The sequence below is a fragment of the Arachis hypogaea genome, chromosome 12 (assembly GCF_003086295.3).
Source record: "Arachis hypogaea cultivar Tifrunner chromosome 12, arahy.Tifrunner.gnm2.J5K5, whole genome shotgun sequence".
NCBI lineage: Eukaryota > Viridiplantae > Streptophyta > Magnoliopsida > Fabales > Fabaceae > Arachis > Arachis hypogaea.
This window is the reverse complement of record NC_092047.1, coordinates 96,382,860-96,407,483: the sequence shown is the minus strand read 5'-3', so window position 1 is coordinate 96,407,483 and position 24,624 is coordinate 96,382,860. Positions and strand designations below refer to the sequence as shown.

At 28.7% G+C, this 24,624-nt stretch overlaps 2 protein-coding genes across 7 annotated transcripts; one reads left to right on the top strand and one right to left on the bottom strand.

Moving 5' to 3' along the window:
- The first annotated feature begins 5,601 nt into the window (after positions 1 to 5,601).
- Positions 5,602 to 11,885, top strand: LOC112727780 (isochorismate synthase, chloroplastic). Of its 6 annotated transcripts, none has more exons than XM_025777679.2 (15): positions 5,602 to 5,878; positions 6,000 to 6,409; positions 6,915 to 7,032; positions 7,138 to 7,254; positions 7,338 to 7,484; positions 7,776 to 7,850; positions 7,930 to 7,998; positions 8,205 to 8,323; positions 8,418 to 8,475; positions 8,943 to 9,053; positions 9,225 to 9,309; positions 10,133 to 10,230; positions 10,658 to 10,750; positions 11,055 to 11,158; positions 11,640 to 11,885. In XM_025777679.2, exons 1-14 carry the CDS (start codon positions 5,771 to 5,773, stop codon positions 11,109 to 11,111), a joined length of 1,665 nt encoding a protein of 554 aa, XP_025633464.1. In that variant the 5' UTR covers positions 5,602 to 5,770; the 3' UTR covers positions 11,112 to 11,158; positions 11,640 to 11,885. The 6 variants fall into 6 exon arrangements, 3 of the variants coding, with proteins under 3 accessions (XP_025633464.1, XP_029146614.1, XP_072065628.1); XR_011868759.1 differs by having other exon boundaries at positions 5,629 to 5,878; positions 10,136 to 10,279; XR_003165989.3 differs by having other exon boundaries at positions 5,629 to 5,878; positions 10,133 to 10,279.
- Positions 11,886 to 21,046: 9,161 nt separating this feature from the next.
- On the bottom strand, positions 21,047 to 24,150 carry LOC112727779 (mitochondrial dicarboxylate/tricarboxylate transporter DTC). Its single transcript, XM_025777678.2, has 6 exons — positions 23,903 to 24,150; positions 23,740 to 23,826; positions 23,418 to 23,479; positions 22,894 to 23,252; positions 21,956 to 22,170; positions 21,047 to 21,389 (listed from the first exon to the last, which is right to left on the bottom strand). The coding sequence occupies exons 1-6, from the start codon at positions 23,996 to 23,998 to the stop codon at positions 21,309 to 21,311; spliced, it is 900 nt and encodes a 299-aa protein (XP_025633463.1). The 5' UTR covers positions 23,999 to 24,150; the 3' UTR covers positions 21,047 to 21,308.
- Between the last annotated feature and the right edge of the window lie 474 nt (positions 24,151 to 24,624).

Here is a 24,624-nt window from a genome sequence, read left to right as displayed (position 1 = left end):
TAATTTATATTAGAAGAAAAAAAAGATACAAATTAAATGTTAAAATTCAAATTTCAATAAGATGTGCAAAGGGTAACTATTGAATTCATTTGGTAGATTTAAACTCTTTATATTATCGTCATTGAAAATTTCAAATACTATTATAAAATTTTAGATATTTTTTTATCTTATTGTTCTTAAATTATACATTATAATACCATGTATTTGAAGAGCTTCATCTTTTTTGAAAAAAGTGTGACATTATATACTTTTTTGGATACAAAGGGATAATGAAGTTGAACTGAGTAACAAATTTGATTATATAATAAGATACAAATTTTTAGAATTTCTAGCACAATTAACAAATTTTTAGTTTCAAAATAAATTTGTACTCTATTTTTTTATCTTTTATTTGATTTTTTTATAATTTTTTCTTGATTTTCTTAATTAATTATGATTGTAATAATTCATCACAAATTTATGTTTTGTAGAGAAAATTTATCAATCATAAAATATAAAAGACTTAACTAAAAAATTTTAAAAATATTAATTAATCACAAAATAAAAAATTATGAATTGTGCTTTAATTATGTTGTAAAATACAGATTGGGCTGTTTAAAATTATTTTTTTACCATTAATGTTAACTTAAATTATAACAAAGTAAAAAGTAAAAATTGTATATAATAGTTTAATTTAATTATTTATACTACTAAAATTATTCTTTATTCTATCCCATTTATTTTTATTCATTGGCGATCTTTAATTGTCTATTTTAAATAAAATTTTGAATTGATTGAAATAATTTTTTTTCAATTAGTAATATAATTATTATGATATTTACTTTGCTCAATAATATTTTTTAATTTATTTAATCTGATTAATTATCTCTTTCTTATTTTATGCTAATTTAACTAATTAAAGTTAATAAATTTTAGTTATTTTAGTTCTTACAACTTTTTATTCTAATAATATATTTTAATTAATGTATTAATATAATTTTAATATTTATATATCATTAATAATAATAATCTCATTTTAAAATGACATTTTATCCCTAATATATATATATAATATATAATGGTAGAAAATCTACTATTTCTTTATATGATTAGATTAGATTAAGATTATGGTAGACTAATTATATTGTTATTAATTAATTATATTAAAAGATTAAGATTACGATAGATTATTATTATTTTATTACTTTTTATTTTTTATATTAATTCAGATATTTGATTTTTTATTATTAATTTTTATTCTCTTATTCTATATGTTTATTCCCATAAATCTTGTTAAATTAAATAAGGTACTTTATATCTTCTTTTTATTCCTCTGTTATATACACATAAAATTTATTAAATTATTTCTCTTCCGTTTAATAATTTTGTTTCTCTTCTATTTATATTTCTTTCCTTCAATATTTTATTAGTTCTTATTTTTCTCTATTTTACTTTAATTTATGTATTTGTTCTTTTTACACCTAACATTTTTATTTATGTGTAATATACATTCTTACATACGTTATAGAAATATGATTTGATTCCATTAACTTGCTAAATTTTTTTGAAAAATTTAAAGCTAAAGCACAAAAATATATTTGTAGATATTTTACTTTTTTAACTAAAAATGTAATATTTTTTGCCATATTTGTTGTTGAATTTCTAAGTTAAATATGAATATTAATTTTTGAAATAGAATAAATATATTTTAAATTTTTTGCATCTAAAAACAATATTCTATCAATGTTAGAATTATTTAGATGGATAAGTAATGGTGAATATAGAATTATTTAGGATGGATAGAACTAAGTACATCTTTTTATTGAAAATATGAATTTAAAAATATTATATTCAATTCTCAATAGTCAACCTCTCATTGAACCATTGTATGTTCAAAAGATTTTTGAAGAAATGAAATAATTTTAAGTATATAATTTTTTGTAAAAAATTAATTAATTTAAGGTATTTATTGTTGTTGATTAAAAAAGTAAATTGAAATGACAATTTAATCTTTCTATACTCTTAAAATATTATTTATTTATTTTTCTAACATTCTTTATCATCCAATGATCACATTAATATAATTTAATTCAATAAATTTATTTATCATCATTTGATTGAATAAAAATTCTATTTTATCTGAAAATTTTATGATTTCTCAACCTCAAGATCATCCATGTTAAATCATTAAGAAATATAATTGAGAAAGCGGAAGCGTCCTTTCATTCGAGAGCATGATTGAGATCAGGGAGCTTGGCTCTTGTGATTATTTGATCTTCGTCAACCAAAACTTTCTGTATTTTTGATAGAGCTAAATCACAACTTCACTATGAAAAAAGAGCTACGGAGGCGAGTTTGATGTGTTGGAGACCAAAATCCTGAAGTCATTATTTATATTTGAATGTGACACTCATTAAACCCTAAAACTCAAATAAAATAGTATCTATAGTTTTAATCTCATTTATCCAAATCAAAAGTAATAATGACTTATTTAATTCAATATTTATGACAATAAATGAGATCACCGTTATATAAGCCATTTAATGTGAAATTACTTAATTTGCGATTATAATTAACATATGAATTGCCCATAAATATATTAAGAAATAATAATTTTCTAACAATCTTTCATTTAGGCTATACATATATATTTTTCTGAGATAATCACATTCTATAAATTTTATGAAATTACCGCAGTTTTTATCACATTAGTGTCGTAACGAAACCACGATGATCACCATACTAAAATACTCAACCACATAGATCAAATTTGGATGAGAAAATTCTGACATGAAAAAACAATCTCATGCATGCCTATTTTCAACTGGTCCAACTTGAATAAAAATTCTATTTTATTCGGTGATAGACTGAGATGAAACTGCAAGGACAATGCTTAGGCTCATAATAACCAGTGATGGCAACATGAGTTGTGAAGGAAGATGAGAGCTGTAAAGGGGTAGGCAGCAATGGGCTCAGCAACGACGATGACGGGAGCTATGAGGATTTTTGTGAAGAAGCCGAGAAGAAGAAGACTCTGAGTGAGGATGACTAGGTTTCTCTTGCATGGCGATAGAGTATAGACTGAAGTTGTGAATCACTGAATTTGTGATGTGAGGCAAATCCTAATTCCTAAAAAGCGTTTATATGTATATATCTGGGGCGGGTACACCCTAAACCCAACCATACCCTGTCCTGAGCAAAATCAGCCCCGACTCAGATCAAGTTATTATCCTCCCCAACCGGGTATAGACGGGTTGGGTACCCACGTATTTGGGTACTCCTGTCAAATCTAACCACGTATTGATGCTCCATTTATTAAGGATTTATTGCTAGCCAATGGATTGCTACACACACAAGACGAGATTCTAACTCTTAATAGTTGTTTAAGTGGACGAGTGAGATGATCACTCAACAAACTTAAATTGATTAAGACAAATATTAATTATTTTTAATATTTTAATATTAAAAGTCTTGAGAATTTGATTTTAATTATAACTTTGTAAAATATTTATAATAATAATTACTACATATATTTTATTTAATTTTTTAATAATTTTTTTATATAATTTTATGTATTATATATCCCGTTCAAGGTACGAAAAACATACACTAGTTTGTAGTAAAAATTACGGTTATGAAAATCAAATCGGACCGTCCAATTCAACTGGATTAATCGAAAATCAATTTTTTGATCAATTCGATTAAGGTGAAAAATTATCTAGCAAAAAATCAGTAAAAAATGGTCGAATCAACGGTTAATCGATGAATTATATGAACCGATCTAATTTTTTGGAGTTTGTTCGGTTCACTAAAAATATGCAATGTAAGGTCATTTTACTAATAAAAGAAGGGTAAAGTATTATTTTGTCCCACCATTAAATTTGACGTAAACAATTCGCATATTAAAGAGGCAATATCATTCGATTTTAGTATCTAAGTAAAATCGATCAACCAACAATCACTAATATAAGAGTTTTTCTTTTTATTTTGGAGCGTTGATAATTGATTGTTAGAATTTGAAGTTTTGTATAAAATGAATATTGAGGAGAAGAAGTATTACAAGAAGATTTTGATTATGTTTTTCTAGCGCATGAAAGAATATATAACTTAACTAGTAACGTTATTAATATTTACATTACTCATTCCGTTAACTATTAATATCAAATTTAATGGTAAGACAACATTAAACTTGTTTCAAACTTTTTAAAACAAAAATAAAACGTTTAAAACCTTAGGTTAAAACGTTAGGGATCAAATTAAGATTTGACCCTAAGATTGATACTAAAATAATACTCTACCCTTAAAAAAATAAAAAATTTGCAAACCCAGTAAGACAATACAACATCTCATGTCTCACCTCATTAGTCTCTCATACATCAGAGAAGCCTACAACCACTCACCCCCACCTTCTCTACTGCCGAGCTACACTTCGTCAGTCAGAGGGTGCCGTCGCCATCACCGGACTAGTCTCAACTGAGCCTCCCACTTCTCCCGTCGGCATCACTCACATGCATAGAACCTACGGACACGTTCATTTTCTTCCCGGCGCTTTTTGGTTTCCCATCGTTCTCTCTCTCTTTCTGACCGCACTCTCTCTCACCCTCACCCAAGCCGCATATGTTGAGGAATCAAAATAAGAGTTCATATTCCTACCCAATATCCACACTCACTCCCACTGCCTTTTTTATTGTCGAAAACTCACGTTACTGCCGGCATTCACACAGTCGCGGTTCTCTTCTTGTGTCATTGAGGTTCTCTTCAAGCTCTCCCTCGCTTCTTCAATTTTATATTTGTGAGTTAATTGGTTTTTTGAGTTAATTTTTTTTATTGTTGATTGTTTTTCTTTCTGAGTTAATGGTTGTGTTTTTAAGTTAATTAATTTTTTTAATTTTTAATTATTGTTAATGTTAATTGTTGGTTTTGTTGAGTTAATTATTATTGATTGTTGTCAAATTTTAGAGTTAACTTTGTACTATTATTCTTATTCTAAATTAGTTTCTTATTTGTTGTAGGGTTGCTGATTATAAATTATGTTTTGATATTTTTCATGAACTTTAATGTTTGAGTTTGTTTATGAATTTTTAATGATAAAATATAGATAAGTTATTATGTAAAATTAGAAAATTTTAAATTTTATTAACTTAAAAATTGTAATTTGAATATTTAAAATTATATACTAAATTTTTAATAATTTTATTTTATATTTAATTAAACCGATTCAATTATATTTTGATTTTGGTTGGATGATTAAACCGTTAAATTAGTAACTTGATCAATTTATTGACGGTTTGGTTCTTGTAACTTTGGTAAAATTGTTTAACAAAATAAGCCAAAAACTGAAAAAATTAATTAATCGGTTGAATTGATTTAAATAATTATTTAAAAAGCCATTTTTTTTAATTATATATTTCATAAATAAATATATTATTTTAAGTTGAATTTTTAAATCTCTTTCATCTTCGGTTCGATTTTGAGAATATAGATAAAACTATCAAGTATAAACAAAGGGAGTAACATACACGTGTAATCTTCAATAGTTCAATAGGAAAATAAAAACACTCTAATCCAATTGAAATCATGGAGGGAATATATAAAAGATTAAAAGGTCATCCTCCAGACTCTAGAGTCAAATGAATGTCGAGTCCCACCTATAAAATCCATATAATTTCGTTCGATATCATATCATATCCTCTCACATTTTCTTACAACACAAGCTAGCCACCATTTCATCACACACACACACACACACCCTCTCTCTCTTATGCTCCCTCACACATACTAAAACTCACTTATGGCAACAGCTTCTGCTCACAAGTCTCTCACAAAATGCACAAACACCTTCCTCTTATTTCCTCTCTCCAAGAAGCAACACTCTATTTACACTCTTCATTTTCACCAAGTAATACTCCTCTCTCACTTTTAATTCTTTCTTTGTCTTCCAAAATTCCTCTTAATTATGTCGCTATCTTTAATATTTACACTAGTCATATGTTTTTATTTTGTTATTGGTGATTGTTCAGAGACCATTGTGCCATGGATGCTATCTTTCAATGAATGGCTGCAGAAAAGGACAGTCAAGAGGGCCTGTTGGGACAATAGAGACACAAACGTTGGAACCGGTTGCAACAACTTCAATGGCTTTGTACAGCCTGAAAATGACGATTTCTAAGATGAAATCAGAGCCTCCATATCGGAGCTCTTCGGGCATAGTGAGGCTGCAGGTCCCCATTGAGGAGGAAGAGGTTGAGGCCATTGATTGGCTCCACTCACAGAACCACCTGCTCCTTCCTCGCTGCTTCTTCTCCGGCAGGGAACACAATTCTTTTGACTCTAATGGCAGAAGCTTGGTTAGCGTTGCCGGTGTTGGCTCTGCCGTTTCTTTTTGCCAGCCACACCCCTTTTCCTATTGGGATTGGATATCCATTAGGAGGTAAGTCATTTTTTTTTCCTTCAACAAACAAACTTCTATTATTTATTTTTTGAAAAAGTCTAGAGAACAGCAACTTTGTTAAATTCTAATCAACATGTAACTAACAAAGAAAAGTGAGTCATTAGATGAACATTCATCTCACACCATTAAAACTATCATTGATGACTATTTGATGGCTACAAATCATAAAAATTGCTGGTTTCTAGCATTCCTCTTATTTTTTTTATTTGGTTGTTTCCGTGTCCCTTAACACGCCATGTGACCTCACAACTTTTTTTGTTTTTTTTTAAATATTAGATAATTATTAAAATTTATTAATTTTATTTATTAATTAATTATTAATTTTTTAAAATATAAAATAAAATATATTATAAGTTAATTATTAAGTAATAATAAAAAATAATAAATTTTCATGACTCTAATATCCCCCGGCACCATTGCTCCATTGAATGCTTATTATTGTTTTGCTTGTGTTTAGTTCCTGATAAAACAACTTACTTTCAAGGTTTCTTTCTGAGAGCTGCCCATTGATTCGTGCATACGGAGCCATCCGATTCAACGCAAAAGCTAAGGTGTCATCAGAGTGGCTGCCTTTCGGTTCTTTCTACTTCGTGATTCCTCAGGTGCATACATTGCATTCTTTCAAAAAACCACTAATTACTTATTCCATTGTTGATAGTATTTATAGCATCAGCAGCTAGATATACCAAGCCCAAAAAAATTGACAGGTTGAGTTTAATGAGCTTGAAGGAGGATCGATGCTCACTACGACCATTGCGTGGGACAATACAATTTCTTGGTCCTGGGAAGATGCAATCAATGCTCTCCAAGAAACCCTTAGCAAGGTGATTCCAAATTGATTCTGTTACTTTACTTATTATTAGGCAGAGATTTAGTTCAGAGTTCAAACTAAAATTTTGGGCTGCAGGTTTCTGCTTCGATTGTGAGGTTTCCGAAACAAGCTCCTCCAACATTAATACTAAGTAGCCATGATATTCCAAGTAAAATATATTGGGATATTGCTGTTAACAGAGCTTTGGAGATGATAAAGAAAAACAACTCCTTACTAACCAAGGTAAACCTATAATTTTTCCGACCATGTTTTGATTTCTTACATTGATATCATAACTTGCGTCACAAGAATTCATTTGAAAACACTCTCTTTAACCATGTGTAATCATTCTGTCTTATATGCGTGCTATGTCGATTACTGTTTTTATAATCAACTAGGTAGTTCAAGATAGGATTCTAAGAATTGTACTACATTACAAATTTATTTTTTTTACCTCTTATCTTATATATATATGAGTACTATTTTCCTTGGTCAAATAAAAAAAAATTCATCTTTGTTATATTGGAAATTCAGGTTGTGCTGGCTCGTAGTACAAGAGTAGTGCCTACTACTAACATTGATCCGCTTACGTGGTTAGCTTGCTTAACGGTATTGAAATCTTCTTTGAATTTTGACACTTAAAATGGTGTCTTGGCATCAAGAAGTAATGAATTTCAAATGTGTGTAGGTTGAGAGCGAAAATGCATACCAGTTTCTCCTTCAGCCGCCAAATGCACCTGCATTTATCGGAAATACAGTAAGTCTATAACTTATTTCATTGCATTCTACATGCTGAAAATTCCAGAATTTATATATCAGAAGATGAATTTCACTTTGTTGTTAGTTTTCTTAATTTGAGAGTCATCCAATGGATAACCTGTTCAAGAAATATTCGGTGAATATCAACAATGATGAATTCTTCTGCTCTGTTGCCATTTTAATTTCTATGAACTTGATGAATAGCCAGAGCAACTATTTCACAGAAAATGGCTCCACATTACTAGTGAGGCTTTGGCTGGAACTCGAGCTAGAGGAGTGTCGATGGCACTGGATCGTCAAATAGAACTTGACTTGCTTACAAGGTTAACTTATATTCCTTGATGCCTGTGGTTACCACTATTTTCATTGTGTCTAGCTCCCCAAATTTGTTGTATAAGTTTCTTCACATATTTACAGTCCAAAGGATGATATTGAGTTCACCATAGTAAGAGATACCATAAGAAGAAAATTAGAGGTGAGTTTCTTTGACTTTTTTTTCTCGGTTAATTTCACTTTTTGTAGGTAAGGAGTGCTGCACTCCTTGTTAACTTGACAAATCTTAGTTCTTTATTTATTATATTTTATATCAATGACTCAAATTTAAAATTTAGAATTTATGATTTAGGATTTAAAGTTTAGAATTTAGAATTTAGGTTCAGATATTTAGAGTTCATAATTTAGGTTTTAGGATTTAAGATTTATGGAGTTCAAAGAGGGCTACACTCCTTACTTTCTTCCGAGCGCATTAGCATTCGCTAAGTTAAATACAAAACAAATTGTCATTGACAATGGCTGTATTTTGTTTTTGTGTAATGCTGAACTCAATGTACAGTTTAATTTACCATATTACCTTTTCCATCTTCTTGTAGTTATGTTGGACCTTCCATGGTTATGATTATGATAAGGATAAAACTTGCATCTGGTTGTTGTTTTTTTCAACAGGGAGTGTGTGAAAAGGTTGTAATTAAGCCAAAGAAAATGATAAGAAAGCTCCCCAGGATCCAACATTTATTTGCTCAATTAGCCGGCAGGTTAAGAAGCGAAGAAGACGAGGTAATCATAGTAAAATTTGAGTGCTATGTACCCTACTTTTACTCCTTTAAAGGTTCGAATTTTTGGTTCTCCAAATGAAGTAATTTTATTAGTACCCACCATACAACAAGTTTGTGAATCTTTCTTGCTTTCCTTTCTTTTTTCTTTTTTTGTTTTTTTTCCTTTTAATAGTTTAAAATTTTGTCATCTCTTCACCCAAGTCCAGCAGTTTGTGGGTTTCCAACAGAAGAGGCACAACTTTTAATTGCAAAAACAGGTGCATCCATTTTCTCTACATCATTATTATTTCTGATGTTTAATCCTTTTTTTTCTTTTAGGGTAATTTTAGCAGTAGTTACATTTTCTTATAGATTTTTTTATATAATATTCTTTACTTAACTTAAAAGAGGAACATAAATTTTAGTGGGGCCTGAAAATCCATGCAAGCTAGCTTGTTGACAATGGTGATTGGTGGTCATTCATTTCACTCTAATATGACTGCATATTTTATGCAAGTAGAAAATGTTGTGATTTGGCACAGTGATTATTAGAGAAATCAGAGGAGTTGATTATTATGAATCAGTGTAAATTTTGTTACTGCAAATATGTCAATTTCTGTTGGATGAATTTTCTTGACTTACAATCCTAGAACCCTCTTTATTAAAAAAAATCTTTTTGTTGTTGAGGAATTTTGTTTCAATACTTGAAAATGGAATTTCTTGATTTTCTGGGAAATAAATCATGCCTTGGTAGACAAGCTTATACCTGCCTTCCAATTGAGTGTTAGTTTTTCTAAGGTTCATTTCGGTCCTTGATTTTATAAGGCAATACATTTTAGTCTATGAAATTTCAAAAAGAGCATTTTGGTATAAAGATGGGACGGAAATGATCAGCAAAGTCAAGGACCAAATGAACCTTCACTCATTTATGAAACATGTGATATGATTAGATTGGTATTAATCATTTTAGAGCATGCTGGTTAATAAGGTGATAAAGAAGAAAATGTGGTTGATGTTTCAAGTTTGGTTTGACCAAGTTATGATTTCTATTCTCTTGAATAAACTTATGTTAATTTTTTCATTTTTTACATTGATGTTCAGAAGTATTTGATAGAGGGATGTATGCCGGACCTGTTGGTTGGTTCGGCGGCGGAGAGAGCGAGTTTGCTGTTGGCATCAGGTCAGCATTGGTGGAAAAGGTTAGCTGCAATTTTGAGGATTTTTTCCTCCTTAGTGGAGAAAAAAGAGGTGCCACACTGCCACATATAGTTTGCATAGATTGATATTATTATCAGATTTTGATGAGTGATTAGTGTTTGTAACATGTATATAAAGTAAGGGAAAACGTGATAATTCTATTGCTTAAGTAGCAGTAAGTACCTTTAATATGGTATAATATCACTATTCACTACTATTTTTATTATTATTATTGTTGTGTGCAAAATTTTTCTGTTTTTCTGTTGAAACTGGTAGGAATGATTTTTGCAAAACCCGGCAAAATTGTGAAATAGAAAATCTGTTTCAAGAAATCCCTATAATTTCAAGAAGACCATTATTAGTATTAGCAATAATATTTAAATCTTTAAAAGCAAGCAAATCATACGAGTTTATTCAATCTCTTTTTAGGATCACGGTGCATTGATATATGCTGGAACAGGGATAGTGGAAGGAAGCAATCCTTACTTGGAGTGGGATGAACTAGAACTCAAGACATCTCAGGTGAATTTGTGAAAAAAAAAATCCATCTCATTCTGTAGGTGGAATCTTTTATGGCTGATTTTGCTATTTTGACAACTCGAAAAGAATTAAAGATTTGTTTTTAGTTTTGTGTAAATCATTATTTAAAATGTTTGGTTTCGTCTCTATGCTTAGTAAATACTAATATAGCGAGTCGAGACAGGTTAGCATTATATAGATAGAGAAAAATAATAGACTAAGAGAGAGCATGAGATTGATCTAAAATTGATATAATGTTATGATGACAAAAATTGATTGCATCAATTGTTGCTGACATGTTTTGTAGTTCACCAAGTTGCTCAAACTTGACTTGCCTCTCAGACAAAAAGTAGATTGTAAATGAGCTCCATCAACTGATTCGGTTAGCGTCTTCGATATCTATTTATGCTGGTAAACTTCCTAACTACCATTCATTTCATTTTTCAATTTTTTCTTGGGAGGTCAAGGATTAATACCATGCCATTTAAAGTTGCCAAGTATTAAAATTGCAAGTTGAAAAATATTTATCAAAGAATTTTGATGCATAGCTTCTGGGGAAACATGTTTAGTGATTGATGGTAATTTTTGTTTTTTATACATCTCATTAAAATAAAATTAAATCATCTAGATGATGGTAAGCACAAAGTAGACAAGCAAGATTTGTCAAAATTAACATTTTCTTTTTCAATTTCTTTATACACAACCCTTAAAAAAGAAGAATGAAAATCAACTTGTTTGGTGGATTTAAAGTTGATAGATTTTTTTTCATGATTCTAAAACATCTGAGATATTATTATCTTGGTCTGAACTAGCTTTTGCATGTCAGTACAAAAAATTGGTATATTGCATTTTTGCCACATAAAGTTTGAGATTATGTTGTTTTTTTTCTTAGGTGGAGGCTTTGGACAACACCATATAGAATAAAACATTATAAGCTATTTATTTATGTTATTTTAAAGACTCAATTACTGCTCTTTAGAGTAGATTCAACAACTGCTGATTTGTATTCATGGGTTGAGAAGTCATGACAGCAATTCTTTCTCCCGAATATTTGTACTCTTTTGAGCAAAGAAATATAAAAAACATTGTATAAGAATAATAATAATAATATGTATACACTAGTGTGTAATATTTCTTATTTTGTATGATCTCAATAATTTGCAAAAGGAGAAGAAATAAAGTGATTTATTTTTAATATATAAAACACAAATTACTATGATCTTAGTATTATGCTTATCCAGCGATACATTTAGTATATTATCTGACTGTTTACACGTAAAGAAATTTAATTCCAAATAGAGTAAGTATTTCTAGTAAATAATTATGATTCACAAAGCCACTGCATGAGTTGGTAACATTTCCTGCTTGATACTTTTTATAATCTTGGTTGTTGAACTATTGGCATCGGATGTTTTTTTTTTTTTGGTGACTGGCATCGGATGTGAATGCACACCATCAAAATAAGGTTAGAATTGAAAATCAATCATAAATTAATCACCATCTGAACTGAAACGTGGCTTCAATGGGTTTTTACCACAATCTTTTTTCCACTGATTGATGCATCCAAACGACCAAGTTGTTTCGTGATAAACCATGCAATCTGAATAATCGGATAATAAACTATTAGTTATCACTACAATAAGAATTTAACTTTAATCCGATGCAATCAAGTTTTATTATATAAAAGTTAATATTTAAATAGTTAAATTCTTCTATTCATATTTTCTTTTCTAATAATGTTATGTCAATAATTTTGTTTACTTGACAAAAGTTGGAAATTAATCATCTTCTAGTAAAAAATTTTAAAAAATTTTTTATCTATTATTATTCAATTAAAATATAAAATACTAATTAAATACAATAAATATTCATTAAAAGTATTATAAAAATTTTCAGTTATAAATATTAAAATTCTACAATTTATACATGTTAATATTCTTACTATTATATTATTTGATCTATTTATACATATTACATAAAACTCTACTGCTCTTTATTTCTTAATCTCTCGTACTAATTAACGAAAATTTCTTCAAATAAGTTTAAATTTGTCATATTTTCTTATTAAATATATTCAAATATATCATGATTATAAAATTATAATATTTTTTATATTTTTCATTCTCACTCGTTTTTCTAAATCCAAATAAGTTTAAATTTGGCACATCTCTTTACTATGTATATTTAGATATATCATTATTATAAAGCTAATTTATATCTTTGGTGCTTCTCATTCTCATTCATTTTTTAAAATTTTTTCTTTAATTATTTGCAACCCAAATAACACCATATAAGAAGAAATAATATGACTACTAAAACAAATATAAAAATGAAAGCAACAAATGAATATGTAGTTTTGTACAATTTTAATATAAAAGATCTATGTCTTTTTTAAAAATAAATAAATTCAAATTTTAAAATAATAAATTATATTTTAATTTATATTATATTTTAGTTGAATAATTACATGAAATCTATTATATATATTTAATTTTACCATCAAAATGTGCCACATGTCACTTTCTCATTGCAATTGAAATTAAATTTTTTTCTCCAAAATTAAAAAGTTCTATCCTCCTTCCTACTAATTTTACAACCAAAATGTGCCACATGCACTCCATCGTTACAATTAAAATAAAATCTTTCTCTTCAAAATTAAAAAAGTTCTTCCCTCATCCCTACTAATTTTACAACCAAAATGTGTCACATGTCATTCCCTCATTGCAATTGAAATCAAATCTTTTCCTCCAAAATTAAAGAGTTCTCCCCTCCTCTCTCTCCCTTTATCTATCCCTCTCATTCCTTCAACCACTCCATCTAATTTTTTATATATCATTATCAATAAATAATTATAAATTTGACAATCAAAATGTTCAACATGATATTTTTTAATTATATTAAAATTGAAATATTAAAATTAAAATTAAAATATAGCTATAGTATATATTATATTATATATTATTATCTAATTTAATAACAAAATGTGTCACATGACACTCTTATTAAATTTGAGATATATTTTCTCTCTAAAATTAATAAACTCCCTTTCTGAATTCTCTCATCTACCTCTCCCTTTTTTCTATCTCTTTTTACCCTTCTCACTCTATATATAATTATGATCTATTTATATATTATTATCTAATTTAATAACCAAATGTGTCACATGACATTCTCTTATTCAAATTAAGAAAAAAATATTTCCTTCCAAAATTAATAAACTCCTTTTTTAAATTCTCTCATATATCTCTCTCTCTTCTTCTATTTCTCTCTACTCTTCCCACTCTATATATAATTTGTAATTTATATTTTATATTAGTAATTTGACAAATCAAAATGTGTCATCAGATATTTTTTATTATAATTAAAATAAATTTTTTTCTTTTAAAATTAATAAATTTCCTCTCTCAGTCTTCATCTTTATTTTTCTCTCTCTTTTCTCTCATTCTCTATTTTTTCTATCTTTTTGTTCTATAAAAAATAAAATTAACAAAATAACATAATTCAAATAAAAATTATTATTATTATTATTATTATTATTATTATTATTATTATTATTATTATTATTATTATTATTATTATTATTATTATTATTATTATATACATATTTTTTAGTTTTTTATTTAGTTTTTAATTTTTACTGTTTATCTTTTTAATCTATATTTTTATTTTTCTTCTTTTAAATATTTATTAAATATAATTTAGAGAGAATACTAATGTTATGATTAAAGTTAAAATCAAGATTCAATTGTTTAAAAAAAATTAATTTTGAGTTAATTTTATAACTATCAATATAATTTTTTTCATGCTACTATCTAATTATATTTTTATATACATAGAGAGAAAAAATATTATTTTTAAATAACAAATATAAAAATTAATTATTTCTACTTGTGCAACAGACTTAACACCTAATCAAAAGTATACAAGTTAAATCATTTGAAATTTTTAAATAACGAATATTAAAATTAATTATTAGTAATAAATCAAACTCTTTCACATGAAAATAATAACTAAAAATCTTATTATTTGATTTTTTATCTACGAAGATCTTGGTCTTCTTAGTCGACGGAGACTTTTGTCCCCTATAATTTTTTTGTAAAAATAGTTTGATTCTATAAATTTTTTGTGCTATAATCTATAATATTAGAATAAAACCAACATAATTTTAAAAGATTTATATTCCTATAATATAATTACGGATAAAAATACTAATTATATACAAATTATCAAATAAATATTCTACAAATTATTTTTAATATAATACAATTTAAATTCAATATTAGTTTATATATTATCTAATCAATCTCTAAATAATATAACACTTATTAAAATACCCTATATAATATAACTCAGATCTCAACCATACCTAGATAGAGAGGTGGACTCAAGTTACACTTATCTAATAACACATGGAGTGTAACCAACACTATGTCAATCCAACAGTGTCTAACATAACTCATAGCAAAAACAGTGGGATAAATATTTGGCATTTTAAAAGAGAATTTTTCACACAAACGGGCAAAACTTACCAAAGTTCCATGTAATGTCACATAGCTGTTTAAGATAAACACATTAGATCCCTCTCACAAAACTGTTATTTGATAATGAATTAATTTATTTGGTATGAGATATGGAAGCAAGTTCGAACTTTCCCATATCCTTCTCAGAATACAGAATTGTTTGGTTGGCTTATGTTGTCTTTAAAAAGGCAACCTCAAAGTCTTCTCCTCAGCATGAATACTAAGTTTCTTGCTATAAATTATGAGTTTTAATTTCTCAGTGTGTTCTATTATCTAAATGAATCGATTAAGAATATTAGGTGTAGAAAGCTCTAATGAAAGAAAAATGAGTATTCTAAATCTTAAATATATTTTTAAGAAAGATCTAAATTTTTCACTCATATTATTATTTTCAATCATGCTAATTGTATATAAAAAATTAGCTACTAAATTATATTCTCAAATAAATAACTAAATAAGCATTTTTTCAAAGTAAACATAGAATAAAAAAGCAATAAAAAAGTAAGAAAAAAAAGAGAAGTAATTTTAAATATAAAGATGCGCGTTTTATATTTATTCTTGTCTATTTCTCTCATGTTTTATTTTTCATTACTTTTTTATATTTGTCAAATTTCAATTGTGAATTATAATCATGCTAGTGTTTTTGTCCGTAATAACATTATAAAAATATAAATTTTTTAAAGTTACGTCGGTTTTGTCATAACATTACAAATTATAACATAAAAAATTAATAGAATCAAACTACTTTTACAAACGATTATAGGAGACGAAAATCTCTATTGGCTAAACAAATCAGGATCTCTACAGATAAAAAGGATTAAATAATAAGTTTTTTAGTTAATATTTTTATGTGAAAGAATTTATTTTTTTACTAATAATTAATTTTAATATTCATTATTCAAATTTTGAAATAATTTAATATGTATATTTTTATATTTAATTAGGTGTTAATTTTGCTGTACAAATAAAAATAATTAATTTTCATGCTTCTTTTTTAAAAATAATATTTTTTCTCTCCATATATATAATTAGATATTCATATAAAAATTCATATTGATAGTTATAAATTTATTCAAAATCAATTTTTTTGAAATAATTAAGAGCTTGTTTAGATGAATTTCTAAGAAAATACCTTTTTTCGAGTTATCTTTTTTTTAAAGATCTTATGAAAAAGTAAAAGTAATTTCATGTTTAGGTATCTCATGCAAAAAGATTTTTTTATTTATCAATTATGTTTGGATATAACAATATAAAAATACTTTTCTGTTTATTTATTACATAATTGGATATATATATAAAACTACTTTACACTGAGAGTGCATCAAAATTAAATTCTACGTTTAAAATAAAATCTTTCTTTCAAAATTAACAAACCTTCTCTCCTTTATCTTTTTCCATCTCTCTATATTTTTATTCTATAAAAAATAAATTTAATAAAATAATATAATTCAAAAAAAATCATAAAATTATAAAGAATACATTAAATTTATAATTAAATATAATTAAAAATATCCCATAATATTATTCATATAAAAAAAGATATTATTATTATTATTATTATTATTATTAGTATTATTATATGCATACGTTTTAATTTTTTATTTAGTTTTAAATTTTTACCGCTTATTTTTTTAATTTATATTTTTATTTTTTTTCTTCAAATATTTATTACATATAATTTGAAAAGAATACTAATGTTGTGATTAATAATTAAAATTACAATTCAATTGTTTTAAAAAAATTAGTTTATTTTGAGCTAATTTTATAACTATAAATATAATTTTTTTTACACTAATGTCTTTTTTTTTTTTTTTATAACTTTTAAAACCCAGTAACTCACTGACTCCCGAGAAGGGAAGTGAGAGTAGTCCAAACACAAGAAGAGCTAAGCTTACACAGGAAACAATCAATAAAAAATAAACTACTACCAGGACATAAAAACTATAAATACAAGATAACCAAAATGTAAGTAAGAAAAACCCCCTTCCAGTTCCATCACCTCAACCTCTATATAAGCATCCCTTGTGACATAGATGATCAACAAACCAGCAGAGCATCACGTTAGATCATCCAACTTGTCCTCCATCCAAAGGTTTGCATAGAACTGCACATCCATGATGCACTTATCATAGGTTCCTTCCTTCTTCCTAAAGATTCTGGAGTTACGCTCCATCTATATCGCCCAAATAGCTGCAAAAAAACAGACCATCCATTCTCGTTTGCACACTTTGTTAATAGGCTGATCCATCCAGCAATGGAAGCAATCCTTAGGCGCTTGTGGCCAAACCCGAGCTACATTCCAATTTCTGAGAATTGGACTCCATATGCCCCAAGACCACTCGCAAGCAAAGAAAATATGGTGCACCGATTCTTTATTTGTACCGCAAAGAATGCATAACGCCTCATCCTCAGACAACATCTATCCATTGTATTTAACCTTCCCAAAATAATGAACAATGTAAGAAGCTCCACCCTTGGAGGAACAAGCCCGATCCACAGTTTCGATGAAAAGTTGTTCATATTTAGTTCAAGATGCCTACACCGGTAATTATGTATCACACTTAGGAAGGAATTTACCAAGTACTCATTCAGCTTATCATGTTTCCAAACCAGTGAATCAACTTCGTCAGCTTTTATAACTACTTTAGAAAGCACTTGAATCATAGCACCGATCCTCCATCTCCTAATTCCGCATCTCTCTCCGCTAAGACAAGCTCCAAACCCAACAATATCCGTCCCACACCCCACACTCACTGACCATGCAGTCCGCACTACTTGAGACTCGGTACAGCCGCGGGAACACCTCCCTCAACCTGCCTTCTTTGAGCCAAAGATGTTGCCAAATATTCGTTTTAGTGCCATCTTCAACCACAAGCTGCATCCCATCTTCAAATATCTCCCCCAATCTTCTTTCCCTCTCCTTTAGACCTCCAATAATCCCCACACGCTCCATAATCCTTGCTTATCTGTCCCTCTAATCTCAAGTCTTGTTTGAGATTATTGCATGAACAAATTACTCGCTTCCATAAAGGACGTCCTTCTTTGTCAAACCACCACCACCATTTGAACAAAAACCACATCCCACTCCCAACTCTCCTAAATTTTTCAGTCATTGCTCTACCTCCCAACTAACAGTTGCTAAGCCCCTACCTCCCTCTGCATTACTCTAAAGAAATCTTGATTAAAGAAAAGTAATTTTTTTTGGCACAGACTTTGGCATCTTAAAAATACTTAAGTATTACATTGGTAAACTATTTAAAACTGATTTAATCAACACTAGTTTACCCTTCCACCCCTTCAATCTCTCCTCTATCTTCCTAATCACCGGATCCCAAGTATGAATTCGCTTGAAGTTAGCACCTAGAGGAATCGAACACCTAAGTATTTAATAGGCAAGCTTGCTTCCTTACACCTTATGATACTGCATGCCTTCCTAACCTCCTCCAATCCCCCATTCAAACCAATAAGAATAGATTTATCATAGTTAATTTTTAGGCCCGGCAAAAACTCAAAGCCAGGTAAAAATCTCCTATTATAGACAGTATTCTCATCGCAAGGACAAAATAGAATTGTATTGTCTGCAAATTATAGGTGAGACAATTCTACTTTGTTTTTACCCACTTCAAGAGACTTTAATAGACCTTTTTTACCCAACCTTGCAAGCATTTTATTCAGTACTTTCCCAACAAGTACAAAGAGAAAAGGGGATATCGGATCAGCTTGGCGTAGACTCCGCTGCGAATCAAAAGACTTTGCCACCGTTACGTTGATGATTATGGACATTGACGCTGTTGTGAGACACAACTGATGAACCCAATGTGGCCATTTACTCCCAAAACCCATACCATGAAGCACCTTGTCAATAAAATCCCATCTGACTCTGTCGTACGTCTTCTGAAAGTCCAATTTGATCAACCAAGCTTTTTTTTTAGACCTTTTCAGTCAATGAATCGTCTTGTATGTTATTAGAGTTCCATCATAAATTCGTCTTCGTATATCTCACTCACTAACCTCGGCATTAGTGGTTGTAACCTCCTAGTCATTATCTTTAAAATTTTAGAAAAAATGGACAAAAATATTCGATTACACTTCAATCATTTAATGAATCACGCGTGCACATTATTTATACATTCCGACGGACACATTTACCCTTCCGATCATCGGCGTGTGGCGGCGTTAAATGATCGAAGTGTAATTGTATCCAGCATGTAAACTTTCAGATGTATTTTTGTCCTTTTTTCCTAAACAAAATAAACACTAAAAATATTGTGTCCACTAGAATGTATAAATAATATGCACGCATGACTCATTAAATGATTGAAGTATAATTGTGTTTAACGTGCAAATTTTTAGATGTATTTTTATCTCATCTTCCTACTTTTTATAAGCATCCAACTATGTTTATAGGCTGGTAGTCCTTACGATCATTCGAACCACCCTCCTTGTGGGCGAGCGTAACCCATGTCAAGTTGGCTTTTTTAGAAAGACCACAATCGGAAAAAAATTTCTTTCACTAACTTGCAAAAAATCCAGCCCAGTTACTTTCCAAAGTTTCCTAATAAACTTGAAGTTATATCTGTCCGGACCGGCTGCTCGGCTTGCCTCACAATTCCACACTGCATCTTTAATTTCTTCAATGGTTAGGATAGGCTCAATCTATTTTGCTAAAAAATATATCTTTAAAAATATTACTAAAATTCAATTTTAAAGATATAATCTCTCATCGCATCTTTAGAAAAAATATTATTTTTAAATAACAAACATTAAAATTAATTATTTTTATTTGTACAGCAGACTTAATATTTAACCAAATATAAAAGTATATATATTAGACTCAATCTGTTTTGCTAAAAAGTATATCTTTAAAAATATTATTAAAACTCAATTTTAAAGATATAATCTCTCACTGCATCTCTAGAAAAAATATAATTATATTTTTATATACATAAAAAAATATTATTTTTAAATAATAAACATTAAAATTAATTATTTTTATTTGTACAACAGACTTAATATTTAACCAAATATAAAAGTATATATTAAATTTTTATAAATTTTAAAATAGTTATTAGATAAATATTGAACTCTTTCACATGAAAATAATAATTAAAACGCTTATTAATTTGATTTTTTTTATCTAAGATTATAATCTTTTTATAAAAGTAGTTTAATTTTATAAATATATTGTGCTATACTTTATAATGTCAGGATAAAATCAACGTAATTTTAAAATATTTATATTTCTATAATGTTACAGACAAAATTACTAATTTAGTATATATAATAACAATAATAATATAAAGAAAATTTATTATGTATATAAAATTTGATTTTTGTTAAATACCCCAAAAATTTTCAATACTTTGAAAAGTATTTAATAAAAAAAATTGTTTGTCATCATCCTTCGCGTTTTGTCTCCACCTATTATTATCATTAGATCCAATCACGTATTAAGAGAACATTTCAGTACGCAAAATATTAGAGAGTCATTAAAATATATTATTTTTTGTCATCATTTAATTATTAATGTTTAAAAATATGGGATAAAATACATTATTAGATTATTAGACTAAAAAAACTACATTAAAAAAATTGAATTAATAACTAAATAATAATTAAAAATAATAAATTCTGATCCCTAGTGTTTTTTTTTTTTTAGTATTAGTATGATTTTGTTACGTTAACAATTATAAAGAATAATTGGTAAAGGAATAAATTCATTTTCATGTTAAACAGAAAATACTTCAAATAATGTCATTACGGCCTATCATGTATCATGTTTGTTTACTCGTAAAAAAACTTAGTTCCAAATAGAGCTAAGTATTTCTAGTAAGTAATTATGATTCACAAAGTCACTACATGAATTGGTTTATAATCTTGGTTGTTGAACTATTAGCATCAGGTGTGAGTGCACACCATCAAAATAAGGTTGGAATTGGAAGTCAATCAATTAGGATCAGAGCTCCTTGAGCAAATTATCAAATGCTAAAAATGCATGAACTCAGCATTAACTAACAACCACCTCAAACTCAAGCGTCGCTTCAACGAGCTTTTATTGTAATCTTTTTTTCACTGATTGATGCATCCAAACGACGAAGCTGTTTCGTGATAAACCATGAAATCTGGATAATCGGACAATAAACTATTAGTTATCACTACAATAAGAATTTAACTTTAATCCAATGCACTTTATCTAATAATAAAACTGATGAGCTACTAAAACTGGCCAACTGTGCATCAGGCTACCTTAAATCATGAACGAAAATGACGATATACAATATGAAATAAATAATGAACACACCTAATGTTTTAGGGGGAATAAAAGTATAATCTTCCCTCTCTGTAAATTTAACACGAAGATCTGCCTACAATAATCGTCCCCCATTTTAAAAAATCAAAACAGCCCATCTAAAGATCAAAGTATTAAGAACCTTATTAGCCATTTCATCTTCGTCCGAACATCCATATTCTAAATTTGAGAAGAAAATTAAAGAAAATAAAACTAATACAAAAATACAGAAAACTAAGATTTTAAACCCCTTCAATACCTTACCATAGAAAGCACCTAAAATTGAACTTTGAGAAAATCTTTGAAGTTAAAAAGAAAATAAATAAAAACTAACAAGCTACCCACGGCAAAATAATTAAAATAATCAGTGCAGAGTGGACATAAGATAAAAAGCAGTACCATCGTCAGAGCAGCAACTCTGAAATAATAGAAACGGAACCCGGAGTAAAACATAGGAAGTCCTCCTGTCTTCAAGGTTTTGCGAACACAATCAAAACTACCAGTATAAGGATATTTTCCATAAGCATCAGGTTGCATAGTCTGAAGTTGGGTCTTGACATAGTCAAATGGCAAACTTAAAGCGCATCCGATGAAAGAAGAAATGGCACAGGCACCTATATAAAGAAAATAGTGATATAGTAGCAAAGAAATTACAATAATTGATGTACTAACTTCTTATGAGATATATGACAACTCAGTTCTCAACCATACCTAGATAGAGAGGTGGACTCAAGTTACACTTATCTAATAACAAATGGAGTGTAACCAACACTGTCAATCCAACAGTGTCTAACATAACTCAGAGCAAAAAGAGTTGGGATAGATATTTGGCATTTCAAAAGAGAATTTTTCACATGCCTACTGCTGCTTATGACAAAAGGGCAAAATTTTACCAAAGTTCCATGTAATATCACATAGCTGTTTAAGCCAAACACATTATATCCTGTTGGATGTGAATTTATCAAAAAGAGAAAAAAATTTGTTGGGACTGATTTGTCCGCTGAGGATATTATGCGAATGTTTACCCTAAGATAAAATTTCTCTTTATATGAGCATAGGTTTATCATTTCAGTTCAATACAGTCAAAGTTGGCTTGTGTTATCTTGGTCCTAGTTATTAAACCTAGAATTGTTCTGCATAATGCCCCTCTAAATATTGTACGATTTTTGTTTTCTTTTGATTTCACTGTCATGATATGAAATGACAGTCCACAAAACTAATGCCACCAATATGTTAAAATAAAATGAGTAACACCATTTTAACTACTCAAGAGTCTTGTTGAGAGAAATAGCATTAGTCAAATAAAATTATTCAACGCCAATAAAATTTTTACTTACCGATCATACTAGTGGTGTATCCAAAACCAAGGGAATCCTTCAAGTACCTAAAACTCGGAGGGTAACCAGACAAACACCCTGTAGTTAGTGCATACTGTTTTGCTATTTCTGGCACAGAACCTCTCCAAAGCACCCGAACCCCTTCATCTGCAACAATACGATGAAGCGCATTGAAGACATTCGTGTAATTTCGGCGCTTAGAGGTAGGAAAAGTTGCATCAGCCTGCATACGAATTTCTGCCAACTGTGTTGGGATACTAAAAGCCCATCCCATTGTTAGAGCAGTTGAGTTAACCATAATTTTCTGGCCAAGTGACAAGGGTTTGCGATTATCCTCGGTTACTGTAGTTGCTATGACTCTAGAAAGCAATTAAAAATCACTGTGATAAAGAACACGGTGCAATTCCATCATAAACATACAAGTAGTGAGACCAAGGGGATAGAAAGCAACTAATGGAAAATTCTAAAGGAATCACACACAGAGGTTATATAAGTGTCGTGTATTAAGAATGACGAAAACTCACGAATATGATCCAGCTTGAACAGCTTTATGCAGAGGCAGCCTAAGTAGTGCAGCAGATAGACCCTACGTTAAGAATCAAGTTAGAAACTGGTGTGAGAGATGATACTGTATATGTATAACCAAAAGAAAAATGTTAAAGTAGGCTCAATGTGATTATTTTCAATAATAATAAGAAATGAACGATTAAAAGTTTGACCAAAATGAGCAACAACTAGAAGAAACACTTAATAATAGTAATAATATAACACACATGTTCAAATGCAGATTGGGAACTGCATCACATTCGAATAAAAATGATTGTGATGAAAAGAAATGAGAAATACCCTATAAAAGGCGGCATAACCCCCCTCTGTTTTGAGAATGTTGGATGCGATCTGCGCACCTGATCCTTGACCTAGTTGCATCCTCACCTACACCATAATCAGAGGATCATACATTAAATCAACCCAAAAAAAGAAGAAAGGCAGAAGGAATTCAGATTAGAACCTTGATAATATCCATGGGTTGAAGAAGGGAAACGCTGAGCATGTTGAGGCCGATTTTAACAGGGTCCATATTCTTTCTCTTCTTCTCATTTCCCATTGATGAGCGTTCGAGGTAGTACTGAGAGAGTTCAGAGGAGTAACGGATCAATGGAGAAAAAGAACAACTACTACTCTCTCTGAACTGAACTGAACTTGGAAGTTAGAACTAGAACGGAAAGAGTGTGTGTATTGTCTAATGTCTATTGTACCCCTTTCCAACACGCCGTTGGGATGCCCCTTAGATACTAGTAATTAATGAAGTATATTACTTATAGAAAATTTTTATACAAAATAAAAATATAAATAAATTTTAATTTTGTAAACTTTTTATATATTTAAAAAAAAAGTTTTTGATATACTGTTACATAAAATACATGTGTATTTAATTAGATAACATCATGTCAACATAAGTAGTTCCTTTTCATATTAACTGTGTAAATAATAATCTAAAAAAAATAGATATGCTTGAACGAATATATAAAACGTTTTATATTGTTAATATATCAAAATTAAAATTTTTATTAAATTTAAAATGCTAAATTTTTTGTATTCCCTTGATTAATGTCCTTAGGACACTTTTAGTTAAATTTATCGTTTTCATTATTTTAGAATATACAAAAATATATTTATTCTTAAAATATACAAGGGTAAAAAGATAGGGGTGTTCGTGGTACGGATGAATTC